At 41.0% G+C, this 21,616-nt stretch overlaps 2 protein-coding genes across 3 annotated transcripts in view; one reads left to right on the top strand and one right to left on the bottom strand.

Moving 5' to 3' along the window:
• The window catches only part of frrs1b (ferric-chelate reductase 1b), a gene marked incomplete at its 5' end in the record, with an annotated part of 32,313 nt that extends 18,003 nt beyond the window's left edge, over positions 1-14,310 (top strand). Inside the window, 9 exon segments of the mRNA XM_062992221.1 lie at positions 1,150-1,300; positions 1,394-1,507; positions 2,851-2,966; positions 3,060-3,146; positions 5,413-5,510; positions 8,815-8,873; positions 9,052-9,195; positions 12,002-12,102; positions 12,204-14,310. Of these exon segments, the coding sequence (XP_062848291.1) occupies positions 1,150-1,300; positions 1,394-1,507; positions 2,851-2,966; positions 3,060-3,146; positions 5,413-5,510; positions 8,815-8,873; positions 9,052-9,195; positions 12,002-12,102; positions 12,204-12,296 (963 nt within the window).
• Positions 14,311-19,775: 5,465 nt separating this feature from the next.
• The window catches only part of palmdb (palmdelphin b), a 59,328-nt gene continuing 57,487 nt past the window's right edge, over positions 19,776-21,616 (bottom strand). For both annotated transcript variants that reach the window (XM_062992219.1, XM_062992220.1), the window contains exon 8: positions 19,776-20,065. In XM_062992219.1, the coding sequence (XP_062848289.1) occupies positions 19,985-20,065 (81 nt within the window). In that variant the 3' untranslated portion in view covers positions 19,776-19,984. The remainder of the gene's footprint in view (positions 20,066-21,616) is intronic.

Here is a 21,616-nt window from a genome sequence, read left to right as displayed (position 1 = left end):
GCAACACATTTTAGGTTAGTCTCGATCATCTAGGTGCATCTAGGTGCAATTTAGAGTAGCCAATCCACCCACTGTAGTGAGTTTTTTTAGGTGATGGGGAACAAAACAATGGACCTGGATGAAACCTCCAGAACGTCTAGTAAACAAACATACATTACACTTAACAGTAGCATGTGAAAACACCTCGTCACTCATCTTTTAATTACAGAGTAAAGCATTTGGGCGCATTCACATGACCGCCATCCTTTATGTGGAATAAGCGTCAGATCCAGTGTTACAGCTCCACATGTATCAGTGTTCATCTGGATTTTCCTCCCTGTTTCACTTTTAAACTTGTGTTACAGCTCGAGCTTCTGAGAAATTGTGAGAATCAGCTTTTCTGAGAGTCTTAATGTACTGAAAGAACGACACAGGAGCACTAAACGTATCCTAATTATTATTGCTCATAGGTTCTCTCCACTATTGAAATTCCTCGCTCGTTGGTTTACTACAATGTCACGTTAAGCATTGAGATATGAGATCGGTCAAGACCCCTTGAGATCTGTCAGGACCCCTTGAGATCTGTCAGGACCCCTTGAGATCTGTCAGGACCCTATGAGATCTGTAAGGACCCCATAAGATCTGTCAGGACCCTATGAGATCGGTCAAGACCCTTTGAGATCTGTCAGGACCCCTTGAGATCTGTCAGGACCCTATGAGATCTTTCAGCACCCCATATGATGTTTCAGGACCCAATGAGATCTGCCAGGACCCCATATGATTGGTCAGGCCCCATAAGATCTGCCAGGACCTCGTAAGATCTGTCAGGACTCCATGAAATCTGTCAGAACTCCATAAGATCTTTCGTACAGCCTGAGTTGCTTTTATCATGTCATATCAAACAGTTAGTCTCATTGGAGGAGCTTTGAAAAGGTCTGCAGCAAACTGGGTCAAAGTTCAATCAGGTGAAAATCGCAAACTGAGAGGTATGTCAGTCATGTGACTGACAGATAAGAGTCCTACTGTCCTGTCCTGTGGATGCTTTTCAGCTTTTTTAAGAATATGACACAATTGCTTTTGCTCACTTGTGTTAACACTTGTATTTTTGTGTTCTCCAGATATTGTGAACTGATTTGTAATACTGAGACAAGATTTTATTGACTGTTCTAGAACGTTTTGAGAGACACAGCATGGCGGCTCGCTGATGGTGTCATCCAGTGCAGCTTCCGCAGATCTATAAACATCCCGGCCCCTGATGAACACAGATTTGACCTGGATCAGATGTTTTACCTCTTCCTGGCTGACGGTCGATCTGATAACGGTAAACCGAACCCATTCTGTTTATTTCTTCTAAAAAAAAAGAACATATTGTTGTATACTGGTAACACTGGATTCTCTTTTACTTGAATTGTAGGCAGGACGCATAGACATGACCGTCAGCCCCTCATTTCAACAAACCAAGTACTTATTACTGGATCTTCAGAGGATCTGAGTGGCTCTCGCTCTCCGTTACTCATCAAATTTCATGGTGAGATGAATCTCCACGCTTTCCATTTAACACAGTAACACATGAACAATGGAACATGTGGCAAACTGCCTATCAGGACCCAATATGATCTGTCAGGACCCCTTGAGCTCTGTCAGGACCCCATGTGATCTGTCAGGACCCCATGTGATCTGTCAGGACCCCACATGATCTGTCAGGACCCCATAAGGTCTGTCAGCACCCCTTGAGCTCTGTCAGGATCCTGTAAGCTCTGTCAGGACCCCACATGATCTGTCAGGACCCCTTTAGCTCTGTCAGGACCCTTTAGCTCTGTCAGGACCCCATGAGATCTGTAAGGACCCCATAAGGTCTGTCAGGACTCCATGAGATCTGTCAAGACCCTGTGAGATCTGTCAGGACCCCATAAGTTCTGTCAGCACCCCTTGAGCTCTGTCAGGACCCCACATGATCTGTCAGGACCCCATAAGATCTGTCAAGACTTCTTGAGATCTGTCAGGACCCCATGAGATCTGTCAGGATTCCATGAGATCTTTCAGCACCCCATATGATGTTTCAGGACCCCATGAGCTCTGTCAGGACCCAATGAGCTCTGTCGGGACCCCATATGATCTTCCAGGACCCCATATGATCGGTCAGGGCCCCATAAGATTTGCCAGGACCCCGTAAGATCTGTCAGGACCCCATGAAATCTGTCAGAACTCCATAAGATCTGTCAGGACCTCATGAGATTCGTCAGGACTCCATAAGACCTTTCAGGACTACATGAGATCTGTCAGGACCCAATAAGATCTGTCAGGACTACATGAGATCCATCAGGACCCAATAAGATCAGTCAGGACTCCATAAGATCTTTCAGGACTACATGAGATCTGTCAGGACCCCAAATGATCTGTCACAACCCCATAAGATCTATCTGTCAGGACTCCATAAGAGCTGTCAGGACCCCTTGAGCTCTGGCAAGACCCCATATAATCTGTCAGGACCTATTTGATCTGTCAGGACTCCATGCGATCTGTCACATTAAGAGGGGCCTGGGTTTTATTCCCCGGCCAGATAGTTAGACCCTTTCTGTGTGGAGTTTGCATGTTCTCCCTGTATTTCCTCTGGGTGCAAAGTCCAAAGACATGCAGTCGGGCTAAGTGGAGCTACTAAAAGTTGCCGTGTGTGTGTGTGTGTGTGTGTGTGTGTGTGTGTGTGTGTGTGTGTGTGCGCTTAATAATAAAAGTAGCCTAATTTGACATAGATGTATAATAATATATGAGCTTATTAAGTACATTTGATCCAGTATGTATAGGAGTACTTAAGTTCAGCAACCTTTGCCCCTTGGCCCCATAATTACATCTGAAAACGTTGCATTTTTACAGGTGCGTTCATGCTGATTGGCTGGATGATGACGGTCAGCACTGGAGTCCTAATAGCCAGATACTTTAAACCTGACTGGCCTGATACGACTCTGTGTGGACAGAGAGTTTGGTTTCAGGTAAGACTGTAAAAATCCAGCATGACTAGTTGTTAGTGCTCATTACGAGCTGTTAAAGAAGGTAAACGACTGGTACACTCCTGCTGTCTGCAGTTTCACCGCGGTTTGATGTTGCTGACGGTGCTTCTGACCTGCATTGGCTTCATACTGCCGTTCTTATACCGGGGAGGCTGGAGCAAGGTAGGACAGACATGCATACGGACACAGTCTGGATGACTAACGCTCATTTGTACCGTCTCATGTTCACCCTAATCATCCACCACTGAATGTTCACCCATGTGACTCCTCCTCATGCCTACATCTATCACTATTTTTTGTTTTGTCAGTGTAGCTCAGCAGTTAATGTGATGGACTAGTAATCAGAAGGTTGCTGGTTCACACTGTTATGGGAAAACAGTGCGAAAAGAGGAAATAACTGCAACTGTTAAGCAATCCTCAATTGCTCAAACTGAGCAATATTAGTCGTATTTAAATAAAAAAACAGCCCACACTTCCTTATATATAAAAACAACAACACTTATAGTCATACACTCATATGATGGATTAAAAAAAGCATTGTGGAAGCACCTCAATAACATTTCAACATCTAAACCCGAAATATCACACCGTGTGGGTGGGTGCGGTAATCAAGGGTTATAAAATTAAGGGAAAAAAGAAGGGTTGTTGTACTTACCTCCATTAGTGTTAGTGTTTCTTTTCAGGTTGATGTTTTAAATGCATTTTCACTCCCAATTTAGTTCATATCCAACTACCCAATTGGATTTCGCTTCCTTCACTGCTGCGGACCTCCGCTCCTCATCGAGGAGAGCCGTGACCCTCTGGACACGTGTGCAATAGCCGACCGCTTCTTATTTACCTGCGCAAGGTGGGATCATATGGAGATCTGTATCGTGCATGGCCAAATACCTCTTCCAATCAAACCTATGCTGACCGAATGCCCTAAATCAGGGGTGTCGAACTCATTTTTACTGAGGGCCACATGTGCATTATGGTGGCCCTCAAAGAAATGATTGTAACGATTGTAACGTATCCTGCTGTGATTGCTCTTTGCCTTTTAAGTCTTGGACATTTTGTTGTTTTTCTTGGAGGCTAAATTTTGTGTTTGGTGTCAAAATGCCAAATTTATAGTGTATATGTATAATGTATATCTACATTTATATTGTCCTCCTTTCCCACAGACACGGCCTCATAACACAAGAGACGTACCGGTGTTTCTTCCTGAAGCACAAACTTGTTTTCACTTTCACATCTTTCATTAAATTTCCTCCTTCTGCTTCAATTTTCTCTTCTTGTACATTTTGGGATTATTTGTAAATCTTTCTCAGCATCACTTGTTGGAAAACCGCCTCAGGTAAATGCTGATGTAGAAGCACCGCCATCTAGTGGTGGGATGCGGTCACTTTGCGGGTCACAAAATTGGCATGCATTGTGGGAGATGCAGTTTATGTAGGATTTTTACGGTGTATTTTAAGACAATCGTACGTCTTTTAAGCTCTCGCGGGACACATACAATGACGTGGTGCCCTGAATACTTACAAGAATGACAATGTATAGCAATACCAAACACTGTGGAAAACATTTTTAACTAAGACTAAAGTACAAACAATCCTCAAATTCTTGAAAAAATTGGTCTAAAAGAACACATATAAAACAACATACTGAAACACCGCTAGACGCCACATAAACTAATATATAAATTACCTACCCTTTCCTGCCGTGAATATAACCATTGTGTAAACGTGGCGTAAAACATCTCAATAAATAAATAAAAGTAAAGTATCGTGCATGGAGAGTCACGTACCGATCTCCAGTGCACCAATCAATCAGCCAGTAGTTATGAGGAAGCCCATCCAGCACGCCAACTCTCAAACAAGCCAATCATTGTCCGTATCACTGTCCAATCATTGGTGCCTGGCCTGCCAACTCAAACTTGCAAGTTTGAGATGTCACTCCTGGTGTGCTTGCTTGTTTTACTGCTGGTTATGCTGCATTTTAAGCAACAAAACGACAGCCCTATTAACGTTGGCCAAAATTTACACTCCTCCGTAGTTGTTACAAGTTATTTTTTTCTGATTTTGTGACTGATGTACCTGCAGTTTAAGCTTAGTCAACCTAATTTAACACTAAGGTGCAGCTCTCAAAGTCAAGCTCTATATTTAAAGTGTTTTGCAATTTCTTTCACGCTGTGTCGCTGATAGAAGAAGCATGCACTGTCATATCTTACCAACAGGGGGCGCCATTCTACCATTCTACCATTCCAATGACATACACAGCGAGTCTATTTTCTGCAAATTCACCAGGCAACACTACGCTCATGAATGTCCCTGTATTTTATAATTCATTAAAATTGTGCAGTGTGGAGAAGAGAGTGTGGTTGTGGAAATGTGGAAAAGCAATAATCACAGCCTCTGAGGTTTAATACTTTTAATGTGTGTGTTTTCTACAGCGTGCAGGCTCACACCCGTACCTGGGCTGTACCGTCATGGTTCTGGCTGTTATTCAACCCATGATGGCTCTGTTCAGACCTGCTCCAGATTCTTCCAGGTAAAACCAACAAATTACTGTTTTACTCACAACGTTTTGGCATTTTCACAGCGTTCCTGAGCATGAGAGCGGAGTAATTGACTCAGGTAGAGGTGTTTACAGAACAGAGCGAGCGGGCGAAATTCAACCACCCAATCACAGACTAGCATTTAGAGGGCGGACCTTCTGCGAATTGTGGCTCGCCCACCACTGGCTAATCGCAGGTTTGCCCACGATAGGTAGCACTATAAGTAGGGCTGGGCGATATGGATCAAAAATAATATCTCGATATATTTTAGCTGAATGGCGATATACGATATATATCTCGATATTTTTTCATCCCATAAGGTAATAACAACAAGACACTTCTGAGACAAAGCTACATGTTCCAAATACTAAATACCAAACATTTTTACAGGCACTTTTATTATTATTCATGCTGGGGAAGCTTCACACAGGAACTATTTTTCCTTAAAAAAAAAAAAAAAAAGAGCTATTCTAAGAAAAAGTTTGTTGTTTTCTAACGTCTCGCCTGTTGTTTAATGTGAATTACAAATATATTGTCTGGCCCTTTAAGAATGTTAAGCGCACTATAGGGCGCAGGGAGCGAGTGTGTAGGGAAGGTATCAGATTTTCATGACCACGTACAACATCCAGTACAGAAGTCACTTCCCATAATGTTTGATTTTTACAAATAGAGCAAATACATGCACATCACATACACAAACACACAAGTCAGAACAACAGGAGACGCACCGTTACGCTATTATTACTTTCTCAACACGTGCATACACTGTTTATATATAAAGTAAACACGTGCATGTCAGCGCGTGCATGCGCTCGTGTTTGTTTATTTCCGTTTTCCAACATTGGTTTTTAAAACGAATAACGACTCGTTTTCTTGTTTTTCATCTTTGGGATTTGAAGTGAAAAACGAATGAAGGTACACAGAGCTGAAACCTTTTGTCTGGACTTGTTTTCGGCGTTCTCTACAGAATACATTATTCTGCTGCTCATCTGATACTTTGAATCCGAACCATCTCCAAATAATTGAGCCGTTATTATTCTTTTTACTAACCAGCTCCTCAACCGTCTCCATGCTATCATGGGAGTTTTACTTACAGAAGTGTGTTCTGAGGGCAGAAAGAATTGGCGGTGGGGAGGGCGGGGCGAGTTGTGTTCAGTGAGGGAGAGGGGCGGGGCAGGTGAACATGTGCAGGGAGAAGAGAAAGACGAACTGTCAGATCTAACTGGAACGCAATATCTATATCGATATAAGCGATATTGTCTTATCTTATATCGCGTATGAAAATATATCGATATTTTATGAAATCTCGATATATCGCCCAGCCCTAACTATAAGCAGTCAAATGAGGCTGTTAAACCAATGAAATACAAAGCATTTGTTTTGACATGTACCTGAGCCAATGACAGATAATATTGATCAAAAATGTAACCAGTTCACTCCAAAAGGAGAATTAAGTGTCCGTCCTAGCGTTGCATGGGTGCCGGACTGTCCGACCTAAAGCCGGACACATACTCCATCTAGCATGGACTTAAGAAGTGTATAGACAGATCTGAATGCTCCATGTTATCCTAGCATGTTGTACGCAATACTCCAAAGAGTGTTTGGTGATATTACTGCATGCTTGTTTTTTTCTATCCCCAAGTGGTTTTTAAAATGCTTTATTTGCTTTAGATCATGTGTATGTGTAGGAAAGTTCATGTTATTCCCCACTCCCTGATCTTTATATTTTAAGTATCCTGCTGCAATATCAATCCTTCTTTTCAAAATTTATACCAGATGCCGTAGCATGCCTGAAAAGTTGAGTTGTGCTTTTTTTGACAGGATGTAGTTCATTCTGATGTAGTGCCCAACTCCAGAGTAGCCAAAAGACCCCTATACTTGAGTATTTCCATCATTATCTTTCATTGATATACACTATGGTATATCAGTCAATCATCTACTGTATAATGTTTGTATGTCTTAGCCCTTGCCAGGCATTTTCCTTGTTTACCTTTCTGAAACGTGGCTTGGTGGGTAGAACTGTCGCTTCCTTTCTGTGTGGAGTTTGCATGTTCTCCCCGTGTCCGTGTGGGTTTCCTCTGGGCGCTTTAGTTTCCTCCCAACAGTACAAAGACGTGCAAGTGAGATGAATTGGAGACACTAAACTGTCCATGACTGTGTTTGATATTAAAACTTGAACTGATGAATCTTATGTAATGAGTAACTACCGTTCCTGTCATGAATGTAACCAAAGTGTGTAAAAACATGACATTAAAATCCTAATAATCCCCAAGTGTCTCTAAACATGATTTGCTTTTAGGTCATGTGTCTATGGAGGAAGGTTCATGTTATTCAGCACTTCTTAATCTTTGTGTTTCATACCAGATGCTATAGCATGTCTGAAAAATTACTGACTGATACACATACCATGCATAACATTATGAGCACTGACAGGTGAAGTGAATAACACTGATTATCTCTTCATCACGGCACCTGTTAGTGGGGGGGGATATATTAGGCAGCAAGTGACATTTTATCCTCAAAGTTGATGTTAGAAGCAGAAGGAGGATGGATCTGAGGGCCAGATTGTGATGGCTAGACGACTGGGTCAGAGCATCTCCAAAACTGCAGCTCTTGTGGGGTGTGTCCCGGTCTGCAGTGGTCATTATCTATCAAAAGTGGTCCAAGGAAGGAACAGTGGTAAACCGGCGACAGGGTCATGGGGCGGCCAAGGCTCATTGATGCATGTGGGGAGCGAAGGCTGACCCGTGTGGTCCGATCCAACAGACGAGCTACTGTAGCTCAAACTGCTGAAGAAGTTCATGCTGGTTCTGATAGAAAGGTGTCAGAATACACAGAGCATCACAGTCTGTTGCGTATGGGGCAGGTCATAATGTTATGCCTCATTGGTGTATACCACAGTCATCTACTGTGTAATTTATGTATGTCATAGCCCTTGCCAAGTGTCTTCCTTGTTTACCTAAAATGGTTAAAAGACTGCTACTTGTCATTTTTTACCATGGTTTTGCTGTTTGGAGTCACTCACTCTTTATGTAGCAGATTCCGTATCCTTGCAGAAGTTGTTCTGAAATGTCGTACTATAAATGTTTAGGTTATAAACTGTGGGGATCTTTATAAGTGTATGCTTAGTATATTTGAAGTCAATACCAATAGCAGCATTCAACTTAAATTGTAATGCTGATTATATGATTGTATTAAATAAAATGCAAATAAAAAAGCAAAATAGTCATTTTTTTCATCAGTGGTTTAATGTCTCCTTAATTTCCTAAATTCCCACTTTTTTTTTATCTATTTTAGGAGGTACATTTTCAACTGGCTCCATTTGGGTTTGGGCACTGTGGCGCAGGTGCTTGCTGGTAAGAGAAAACACTGATTTTCACTTTGACAGGTTGTGATTACTGTATAAATGATCGAGCTGTAATCAAACTAGTTGCAATGCAAGAAGAAATTCAGTGTCTGCATGACAAAATGCATAGATAAAAACACTATTTAAATATATCTATACCAAACTCAAATTTCTCCTCTTGGTTTTAGTGGTGGCCATCTTCCTGGGCACCCATCAGCAGGCACTGCTGCTCCCCGCCCCCTGGACCACGGCGTTCCTGGCTGTCTGTGTTGTCTGGTTTGTGCTGGCTGACCTGACGCTGGAGGTGCACAGAAGAGCTCTTTTCCCCACAGGTCAGTGCTCCTAACACATCCATTCAGAATAAAACGGCACTTTCTGCTCTACAGCTCTTCTCTAAGCTTGACCTTAACGTGTCAGGATGATAATTCGTCCATGGTTAGTTATTAAACCAGTTTTGCATATGGAAAGAAAATCTTTTATCCATTTACACTGGTATTCAACTTGTAAAAAGCTTTTGGGTGAATTTTTAATAGCTGGTGTGTGCTTTGAATGTTAATGTATTTTTGAATGTGGTTCTGGAGCTGCTCAGACATGTTGTGTTGGCAAATTACATATTTATTAATCAATTAATTGTTCAGAAATGATCTCAGAAAAGTGTAACTGCAGGGAATGGGCAAGATGTAGTGCCAGCCTTTGAATTTAAGCCTGTTCTGAGTAGTCCTGAATAGCTTGTGGTCTGCACTCAAGAACTTTCCCCCTACATTTCATTCTGGTGACTATCATAACACTTTGCACAGTATATGTGCATTATGGCAGAGGTTTTTGCACCGCGGACCGGTTTCGTATAAGATATAATTTCACAGACCGACAGGGGGGATTTAAAATAGAATTACTATAAAATGGAAAATCAGTGTGAATCCTTTTTTTGCTGCAACGAGGCGCTGCTCCCACCTAGTGGTGATTGGGGACAATAACACCCGAAGAGTATCGGAAATTTAATTGCTCTTGTAGCGATCTCTAATTATTTATTCTTTCTGTGCTGCCCGGTAATAAATGACCCACGGTCCGCATCCCGCTAGTTGGGGACCACTGCATTAGGGCACATTCACGTCTCAGCGCAGATTTCCACTTTGTTCCGGTAAGACGTCATCAGTGTGAATGTGAGACGAATCTGCATTTGTGTAGAATAACCATCAGATCCAGTGTTACAGCTCCACGTGTATCTGTGTTCATCTGGATTTTCCTCCCTGTTTCACTTTTAAACTTGTGTTACAGCTCCAGCTTCTGAGAAACTGTGAGAATCAGAATCAGCTTCTTCCAGAGTCTAAATAAAGCTTAACGTGGTTTAATGTAGTAAAAGGAGACAGGAGCACTAAACTTCTCTTTATTATTACTGCTCATAAGTTCCTCCACTAATGAAATTCCTCACTCGCTGCTTTACTACAATAAGTCACGTTAAGTTTTGTTCGTACGACCTGAGTTGCTTTTACCGCCTCATATCAGACAGTTCGTCTAATTTGAGGAGCTTTGAAAAGGTCAGCGGCAAACTGGGTCAAAGTTTAATCAGGTGAAGTTTGAGCGGCACAGCAAGCGCAAAACTCGCGAGCGCAACCTGGCAAAAGGGAAGCTAAGTAGCACCGCCACACTTCTTAGGAAACAATGACGCAGCTGGTGCAAAAATTTTCCCTTAATGTTCAGTATAACGTCAAGCTTCTGTAATTGTCCATTAAAGCCACTGCGACAGTCTCAATTGGAAAAAGCAGAGTGAAGTCTGGACATGAAGTCCTTGCTTGGCAACAATGATTATATTTATCTCAGTCTTCATCGGGTCATCCTCTTAGATGAGAATGCTAAAGCCTCTCAACAAAATGTTGGTCTCTCGATGGTGTCTCTAGGAATGTTTAAGGTCTTGCAAATCTTCTTACACTGATTGCTCTTTTGGTACAATGAATTGATCTCCTCTCTTAGATTTTGTAAGCAGCTCCTTAGTTTTTACCATGACCGCAACACACCTTAAACACTTGAATCTCTGGGTGGTGTTTATATATAACATCACAACTGAAGTAAATTAAGGCTGTTATTGAGTCCTGATGGTTTAATCATGTTGTAACCCAACTTTAGATCATACAGACTAGCAGTAGGTTTTAAGATCAGTAATCTAATGTAGGGATTTGTTTGTTTATTTATTAGGATTTTAACGTCATGTTTTACACTTTGGTTTCATTCATGACAGGAACGGTAGTTACTCATTACACAAGATTCATCAGTTCACAAGGTTATATCGAACACAGTCATGGACAATTTAGTATCTCCAGTTCACCTCACTTGCACGTCTTTGGACTGTGGGAGGACACCGGAGCCCCCGGAGGAAACCCACACAGACACGGGGAGAACATGCAAACTCCACACAGAAAGGACCCGGACCGCCACACCTGGGGATCGAACCCAGGACCTTCTTGCTGTGAGGCGACAGTGCCACCCACTTAGCCACCGTGCCGCCCCATGTAGGGGTTTAATACGAGTGATCTTCCAAAAGTTTTTGCACTTGTATATTTTGGTTATAAGCGGTGAGGGTGTAATAGGAGGAGTAATCGGTCGTGTCTGAGAGACGCTTATAGTCCAGATTTAGCTCCATCTGATTTCCATCTTTTTGGACACTTAAAGAAGCTTTAAGAGGAAGAAGATTTTCATGTGATGATGATGTGAAAGCAGCGCTGCATCAGTGGATACGCACTCCACCAATAACACTTTTTGCTGATGGTATTAAAAAGTTGGTACGACGCTGGAAAAATGCATCGGGAGGTGATGTAGAAAAGTGATGAAGTTTGTTTTTAAAATAGATTCTTAATAAATAGAGTTAAAGTGCAGAAACTTTTTGAAGAACTCTCGTAATTGTGACATGGCAAAATTAGCTAAACATTCTGCTACTCTAAAATGCCACATCATGTATTTCTTTGTTTATTTGCTGCATCATTTAACAGATTAACTTAATTGAAGCCTGAATCTAACTCTGCAGATAGTGTAGCGTTTTAAATTCTTATATTCTTTGGACGGTGGGATGAATATTTCCTATTGCACCTGTATATTGTTTGAGGTGTGTGTGGTGTTTAATTCTCTCCATGATGTTTTGCACTGTAGGGCGATTTTTCAAAAACTTTAAAGTCTACACCGAACACATTAAATCTGAAGACAAGGAGGAGATTCTGATTGTTCAGTCCGACAGTGACTGCCAATTCAAGGTTCGACATTTCAGTGTTGTTTTTATTTTGTTTCTTTTTTGTAATTTAAGGTTAATCAGACTGATTCATGTGACGTGTTGTCCTTGTGTTTTCTCTTGCAGGGCTTGTGTTTTAAGAAGATTGTTCTGATGGTCTATTTGTGTGGAAACTTCGTGTTTATTGCTGTTCTTTTGGCCACCATCGGTGGGGTGTGAGAGGAAGAGATAAAGAACCCCCCCAAAAAACAACAAGTGCCTTATGAAAATCCGCTTCAGGTTCTGTGTCATATGCCAAGCGCAATACTGAAAAGAATAGAGGTCACTTTATGGATGACCCAGACGAGAGGACGTCCCAAAAACTGACTGACACACACTTAATGAGTTTGGATTACTGAATTACGAGATATGCAAACATCACATATGCAATGATCACATTTGTTTGATTTTGTAATACCTGGTCTAGATTTTTAGATTTTTATACTATTTTTACATCCATAAGAAATGATCATGAGATAATACACTGATAAGGCATAACATTATGACCACCTTCCTAATACTGTGTTGGTCCCCCTTTTGCTGCTCTGTGTATTCTGACACCTTTCTATCAGAACCAGCATGAACTTCTTCAGCAGTTTGAGCTACAGTAGCTCGTCTGTTGGATCGGACCAATGAGCCTTGGCTGCCCATGACCCTGTCGCCGGTTTACCACTGTTCCTTCCTTGGACCACTTTTGATAGATACTGACCACTGCAGACCAGGAACACCCCACAAGAGCTGCACTTTTGGAGATGCTCTGACCCAGTCATCTAGCCATCACAATCTGGCTCTCGTCAAACTCGCTCAGATCCTCACGCTCGCCCATTTTTCCTGCTTCTAACATCAACTTTGAGGATAAAATGATAAAATGTCACCACTAACAGGTGCCGTGATGAAGAGATAATCAGTGTTATTCACGTCACCTGTCAGTGCTCAGAATGTTATGCCTGGTCGGTGTAATTGTGCCTAGGGAAGCCTAAAACATAAAGTTCATTGCATCGTTATCAGATTTACTGTGTCATCATGACCTAAAGCAGCAAACATAAAAGTTTATTGACCTGTCACTTGTTACAGTCACACCGAACAGTCCGGGGCGGGCACCAGGTTTTTCAAACGTTATCTACTACAGCTTTATGATATGTTTGTTTAACATAAAATTAATGTTTTATTTAGTCTAAGCAAAAAACAAGTATTTTATTTAGTTTAAGACTAGAATGTTCTGAGTTAGGGGTATGTGTGAATACAAATGTTAGTTTAGAGCATAGTCAGAATAAAATGATAATTTAATCACTTTTGCTTTGGTTATTTTAGATACCTTGAGTTTTAATATTCGTTTATGTTTAGTATAAATTTTAAAGTGTAAACCACCGCTCTATCCTGGTCAGACATGCTGCAGGTCCGGTTCTATTGGGACACACCGAGTTCCCTGGACAGGGCACCAATTCATTGCAGGGCTTCGGCCACCTTCCACAATCGATCAGTAATTCCACAATCGATCAGTCATCTCTATAAGACAGCGTATTAGAGCCACTGTAAAAAAATATATTTAGATTTTGATTTCTAGAATAAAGTGGAAATATTGTGGCCAGAGAGTGTGCAGGCGTTGTAGGCTTGTCAGTTCAGAGACGCACGGGTCTCAGTACCTGGATGGCAGCCTCCAATGCGATAACCCATGATTATTTTGAGTCGTTGTTTGTATTGTACGCTTTCATCCACATGACATGACGACTAAACCCGTCAATGCAACCATTTATAGCGATGTCATACGGCTTTAGTTTATCGTACGAGTTCATAAGGCTCGGTTGTAGTACTGGCGACGACGCACGTTCTTCTAAATAAACACAGTTCATTACAAAGCTGTTTCAGCGTCCTTACACTAATAACAAACTGGTGCTGATGTGCAGGAGATCGAGGTTCTTTATTTATGAAACCGATACGAAAGTATAACTTTACCAAGTCATGAACAAGTGGCGCCATCGTATTCTACCTTTCTGTCTCGTCATTTTTGTTTTTAAACGTATATTTGTTTATGCTGGTAAAGGATGTATGCACTGAAAGTAAAGATGACTTGAGCTGTTTTTTTCAATTTTATAATAAATTGTTTGTAAATGTATGTATTAATAGATACGATAATTTAAATGATCATTTCTGTGAATAACTGGTGCTACTGATTAAATCATAGATTGAAAAATGACTTTGGTTAATACTACATTTACTGCGTATCTCTGTTTTCCCATATATATACAGTATATATACACTGATCAACCATAACATTAAAACCACCTCCTTGTTTCTACACTCACTCTCCATTTTATCAGCTCCACTTACCATATAGAAGCACTTTGTAGTTCTACAATTACTGACTGTAGTCCATCTGTTTCTCTACATGGCTTTTTAACCTGCTTTCACCCTGTTCCTCAATGAAGGACCTCAACAGGACCACCACAGAGCAGGTATTATTTTGGTCAGTGACACTGACATGGTGGTGGTGTGTTAGTGTGTGTTGTGCTGGTATGAGTAGATCAAACACCGCAGCACTGATGGAGTTTTTTAACACCTCACTGTCACTGCTGGACTGAGAATAGACCATTGACGTCATTTTGTAGTCCACGCCATGTTGTTATGCCCATATTTGGTAACCTGGGTCTAAGAGAAATTTTGAATAGGAAAAATGAATGGAGATTTAGAAAATCTCCCCCCCCCCCCGCATCCTGTAGTCATAAAAAATGTTCCGAAGCTGTTAGGTTTTGTTTTATGGAGATTCTTCTGTTTATTATCACTGGATCCTCTCAATTATGAAGTCAAAATATGAATATTGCTACATGTAAGCTAATGCTACTGCGCACTGAATTGATGTCACTAGACTGGAAGCCTCTTAAATAACTGCATGAAGATGACCTGCACTGAGGCTACACTGCTCAACATGACCTGACTGAAAGTGGTTTTCACATCTTTTAATACTTTTGTAATCATCCCTGAAAAAGGAGGACAAACCACAAAGCGATACGACCACCATAGTTTGCCTTGCTTTGGTGTAGTTCAGTGACGTCTAATTAATGTGCAGTAGCATTAGCTTTCGTGTAGCATTATTAGTATTACAATCCTTTAACAACCTCGTAATTCAGAGAATCCAGTGATGTACAGGAGAGAACTGTACACAGGACAAAACGTACAGGGTTCTGAACATGTTTATTTAGCACAGGATGCGTTAGAGACTAATTTTTGAAAACCCCGTTAATTTTTCCTATAGGACATCTGACTTAGACCCGGGTCTCCAAATATGGGCATAACGAGGACTACACGCTAGACTTCAGTGGTGTATAGTCCACCAAACAAAAATATATCCAGCCAACAGCGCCCCGTGGGCAGCGTCCTGTGACCACTGATGAAGGTCTAGAAGATGACCGACTCAAACAGCAGCAATAGATGAGCGATCGTCTCTGACTTTACATCTACAAGGTGGACCAGCTAGGTAGGAGTGTCTAAGAGTGGACAGTGAGTGGACAATGTGTTTAAAAACTCCAGCAGCGCTGCTGTGTCTGATCCACTCATACCAGCACAACACACACTAATACACCACCACCATGTCAGTGTCACTGCAGTGCTGAGAATCATCCACCACCTAAATAATACCTGCTCTGTGGTGGTCCTGACCACTGAAGAACAGCATGAAAGGGGGTAACAAAGCATGCAGAGAAACAGACGTACTACAGTCAGTAATTGTAGAACTACAAAGTGCTTCTATATGGTAAGTGGAGCTGATAAAATGGACAGTAAGTGTAGAAACAAGGAGGTGGTTTTAATGTTATGGCTGATCAGTGGATATACCTACTGCAGCTTCAAATGTATTTTTCTTGCGAGTGTTGTAGCTCGTGGTTATTTAAGTTACCGTTGCCTCTCTGATTTATAATGATAAATGAAATCTTTAAACACAACCTTTCCTTTCCGGGCGGGTTAACCATAAGCAGACCTGATGGCATTTAAAAAAAAATCCAAAGTCATATTTTTATTGTTATATTTATTGTTGTAATAGTTGTTTGAACACTTAAATTTAAATAACAACAGAATGATGTTTGCTGTATTTGTTTCAGATTAAAAGCAATACATGTTACAAACCTCATTTTCAGAAAAGTTGGGACACGTTCCAAAAACCTTCCTTCATATAACAGACAAAAGGACGTTCACTGTTTTCACTCACAAACCCAGCTGTTTTTTTTTTTGTAAATATAGCCACTCAGATATTTGTCTAATTACTTATAATCTCTTAGCTGGACTACTGCAACTCGCTTCTGGCAGGTCATCCTATGTCCACAGTTCAACTCTTGCAACTCATGCAGCTGCTCGCCTGGTTTTTAACCAACCTAAACCAGAGATGTCACACACACAGCGACTTCAGACTCGACTCAGACTCGTCTCAAATGACTCGGACTCGACTCATGACTCGTAGACAACAAAAGTCAGCAGCATGTGTTAACATTAATTACGTGTGACAATTATATATATGTATATATATGATCCGACATCATTCTGTGTCATTTTCTGCTCTCTAATAATTATAACACTCCGGCCGTCTTAACCCGCAACACACGCAGTGGGTAAATGTTCCAGCCAGCTTCCGGCGTAATGATGAAGCGTCGCTCCCTACTTAAAATGGTGGAATACCCTACGTAGTGCACTTCACAGTAACAACTAATGTGAATGAAACGCTCCTACAGAATTGGCGCTAATGATTGTAAGAACCGCTTTCTGAACCAATCAGACCTTCTGATTGTAATTGTTAGTAAGAAATGCTGTTATTTGTAGTTATTCAGTTTGCGTCACACAGATGACGTGTTAATGAAACGCTTGATCGGCTTTCTAACGAGTTCCTGTTTTACTTTTTAATTATAAGCACATTTACAAAATAACGGATTCTATTCCTAATGGGACACACGCTTATAAATTTAATAGCATCTGGAAGAACATAAGCTAAGGTAAGCAGTGGTTATGGATTTTTTTGCTGTGTTTGGGATTTTGGCCGCGGTGCCGTGATTTGCAATGAAAACAAAACGTCAGTTTAAGCTTTTAACTGGTACCTAGAAAAGTAAAGGCACGAAGTAAAACGGCTAAATACAGTCGCTAATCTGTTGTTTTTTATCTGAATTTACAGATTATTTGTTTATTTCTACGCTACATTTCCAATATATGTTTTGTGTATATTATATTGACTCGTGACTTGACTCGGACTCTAGCCTAAAGACTCGTGACTTGACTCGGACTCGTATTTTGTGACTTGTGAACATCTCTGACCTAAACGCTGCCACATCACCCCACTGCTGCGGTCTCTTCACCGGCTTCCTGTAGCTACTTTCGAGGTCTAATCAAACCCCGCTCTGTACCACACTAAGTCTGAGCCACTAGTCTTGCTTGCCTTGATCCTAAACCCAGAATTTGGGGTAGACAAGCATCAAGACTCTTCTCTGTACTGGCACCCAAGTGGTGGAACGAACTTCTTCTGTCTGTCCGAACATCTGAGTCTCTCACTGTCTTCAAAAGACGATTGAAAACCTTCATCACCTCTTAACTAAACACTTAATCTGAGAACTAACATAATAATGCTCTTATTCATTTCTTATTTACTAAAAAAACAGGGTTTTAGCAGATTTGTGTTCTTGGACTGTTGTTTACTGTGGAAGCTCTTCTGTAATCGCTCTGAATAAGAGCGTCTGCTAAATGCCCAAAATGTAAATATAGAAAAACAATAGAACGTGATGCCTGTAACACACTCAAAAACAGTTGGGGCAGAGGCAAGGTAAGACAGAGGTTTCACAATTAGCAGTTAACAGGTGAGTTAATAAGACTGAATATAACAGGAGCTTCCACCAAAGGCTCAGTGTTTGCAAGCAGGGATGGGTGGTGGTTCACCACTTTGTACTTTTATCAGTTAAATAAAAGTTCAAATTGAGCCGCTCAGTTGGCGCAGCGGTAAAGTACGCTAGCGCACCACAGTTGGGGTTTTGAATACATCGTATCGAATCTCAGCTCTGCCTCTCCGACTGGGCTGGGCGGCATGAACAACGATTGGCTGTTGTTCAGTGTTAGGGGTAAAAAGTCGGATCATAAATCCTCATAACTGGTGCGACTGCGGCCCCTGCTGGCTGACTGATGGCGCCTGCACAGGGCTGAGAAATAATGCTGATGGGGGTGTGGCCCTCCGTACACAGTGCCCGTCAAGTGTATGAACTCGACTCGTGCAAGTGAAAAATGCAGTCTGTACTGACCGTACGTGCCGGAGGGGGCGTATGTCAGTTGAGAGGCGTCCTCAGTCAGCGGTGAAGGGTCGAATCAGTATAGAGGACGCAATCAGGGTAATTGGACACGACTAGATTAGGGGGAGAAATATGTAATTGCATTTTAGAAAGTGTCCCAACTTTTCTGGAAATGGGTTTGTACTTGACAGTAGCTTACATAGGAAAACAACAAGCATTACCTGAAGCATTTGTAAACAATAAAGATTCACATAAGCACATAAACAAGCAGAAACGAAAACTGATCCCTAATTCAGAATGTAAACCATGAGAGTATTGAAAAATAAATGTGTTAAATACAGTGGACCCTTGAGTTACGAATGGTTTACCATACGAACATTTTGGGTTACGAACGATCTTTTTCAACTTAATGTACGAACAAAATTCGTATTACGAACCGACATTCACGAAACACGTGACGTCACGAACAAGTTAACTCCAACCGTCTCTCTCTCTATATATATATACAGTGAGTGAACATTCGGACAGCGGACAGTGTTTTTTTCGGTGTTTTCTTTATATTTTGTAAAATTGAATATTAAAATGGCCTCAAAGAAGCTGCAGAGGAAGCGTCGTGGTAAGAAAATTAACAAATCTATTACTATTTGTTGTTGTATAATTACTCCTGCCAGTAGGTGTCACTGTGTATCAGACAGAGGGGACAGTGAGTGAGAGAGAAGAAGGAACTCGGCTCAGTAAAGTATTCTTTCTTTCGTGCAATTACACCTACAAAATACAACACTACTGAAACAAAGAAGGAACTAATAAAGAAATATGAGAGTTATTGTTGTTTCTGGTAGATACATTTTATATAAAAAGAAGGAAATGTATTATGGTGTATGGTACAGCACACGTACTGTACTGAAATGTGATGTGTGTTTATGTACAGTATTACTGTGTATTGTTGTTTATTATTGTTTATTACAGTATTATCTATTCTATAATTTAAGATTTAAGGGAAATATACTTGTATTTATAACAAAAAAGAGCATTTAGGACATTAGATTTAGGCACGGATTAATTCTATTTACATTATTTCTTATGGGAAAAACAGGTTTAACTAACAAACATTTTTACTTAAGAACAGCCCTTCAGAACCAATTACATTCGTAAGTCAAGGGTCTACTGTACCTGCATTTGTCCAATTATTAAGCAATAGATAAAGAGAGAATAAAGCTGTGCCCTTAATAAAATATTTTAGATTGGTTGGTATAGAATGCTTATTATTTTTATCCTCTTTTATCTATTTGAATACACCTTAGGGATAAATATATACTTTCCTTACAATAAAATACATTATGAAAATACGATCCACATTTTCTAACGTCTCTCCTGTAAAACATTACAATAATACGTTAAAATCTCTCATTTATACAGACAAACACGTACAGATTGAACAACATTCAGCTAACGTTTAGGCATCTCGGAAAGCGCTTTGATTTTGTGACGAGAGAGCTGCACAAATTTACACAAGCGACAGCGTGTGCTTCACATGAAACCGACATGAGACTGGAGCCGAAGTCGTGACGTTTCCTACAGAGAACAGAGAAAATTACTGGTTGATTTCCGGCCTCTGACTGTTCAGTTGTTTGCAAACTCGCCCGCTTCCCACCGCAGAGCCATGGCACTCTTACGCCGACCACCAGAGTAGGACTCGGGAAACTGTGGAGGTAAATAACGTTTGTTTAAATCCTTCTGCTGTCAGATGTTAAATGATAATTCTGATACTTAAATATGCAGCCTTGATCTTAGAAAAAACAGATTATTGATGGTAAATTTTGTCATAAATTGCCATTTTATTGTTCACAGTTAAAGCTGTCATGTATAATTAATATGCAGTGGAACCTCGATTTAACAGATCTCGGATTTAACAGACAAAGTCTGGAAAACCGAACGTCCGGTATGATTGTCCACATAATTCCCTCAAAAAGCGTACCAAGACCAGTAGTTCAGTAAATGTCTACTTGCTGGCGCATGTCTCTTTGTTTACATGAGTGACAGGCTTTGTTTTGCCAGGATGCTCGCTTTGTTCTTTCCGTTTTCTCATGTGTTCAATTTTTGCTTAGTTGTGCACCAGCACTGCTCCAGTAGATAAATACAGTACACCAATTTTAACATTTATTTACAGGTTTTACATGACATATTTACATGTCTATTTATGTTGTTTATTTTACTGTTGATCATATGTGCATGTTTATCACGTTTGTGGACCTTACTATTGTGTTTTCATATATTTTCGCACCCCTGGAAAATAACTCGCTGTTTTGTGTGTGTGTGTATATATATATATATATATATATACACCAATCAGCCATAACATTAAAACCACCTACTTGTTTCTACACTCACTGTCCATTTTATCAGCTCCACTTACCATATAGAAGCACTTTGTAGTTCTACAATTACTGACTGTAGTCCATCTGTTTCTCTACATACTTTGTTAGCCCCCTTTCACCCTGTTCTTCAATGGTCAGGACCCCCACAGGACCACCACAGAGCAGGTATTATTTAGGTGGTGGATGATTCTCAGCACTGCAGTGACACTGACATGGTGGTGGTGTGTTAGTGTGTGTTGTGCTGGTATGAGTGGATCAGACACAGCAGCGCTGCTGGAGTTTTTAAACACCCCACTGACACTGCTGGACTGAGAATCGTCCACCAACCTAAAACATCCAGCCAACAGTGCCCTGTGGGCAGTGTCCTATGACCACTGATGAAGGTAGATGAGCGATCGTCTCTGACTTTACATCTACAAGGTGGACCAACTAGGTAGGAGTGTCTAATAGAGTGGACAGTGAGTGGACACAGTATTTAAAAACTCCAGCAGCGCTGCTGTGTCTGATCCACTCATACCAGCACAACACACACTAACACACCACCACCATGTCAGTGTCACTGCAGTGCTGAGAATGATCCACCACCTAAATAATACCTGCTCTGTGGGGGTCCTGTGGGGGTTCTGACCATTGAAGAACAGGGTGAAAGCAGGCTAAAAAAGGATGTAGAGAAACAGATGGACTACAGTCAGTAATTGTAAAATTACAAAGTGCTTCTATATGGTAAGTGGAGCTGATAAAATGGACAGTGAGTGTAGAAACAGGGAGGTGGTTTTAATGTTATGGCTGATCTGTGAATATATGTAGGTATGTATAAGGTGGAGCATCAACCACAGTATGTCCAAGTAACATTTCACCCCAAGGTTTATTCATACCT

This window comes from Trichomycterus rosablanca, chromosome 3 (genome assembly GCF_030014385.1).
Source record: "Trichomycterus rosablanca isolate fTriRos1 chromosome 3, fTriRos1.hap1, whole genome shotgun sequence".
In the NCBI taxonomy this organism is placed as follows: domain Eukaryota; kingdom Metazoa; phylum Chordata; class Actinopteri; order Siluriformes; family Trichomycteridae; genus Trichomycterus; species Trichomycterus rosablanca.
This window is presented reverse-complemented; position numbering and strand designations above follow the sequence as displayed.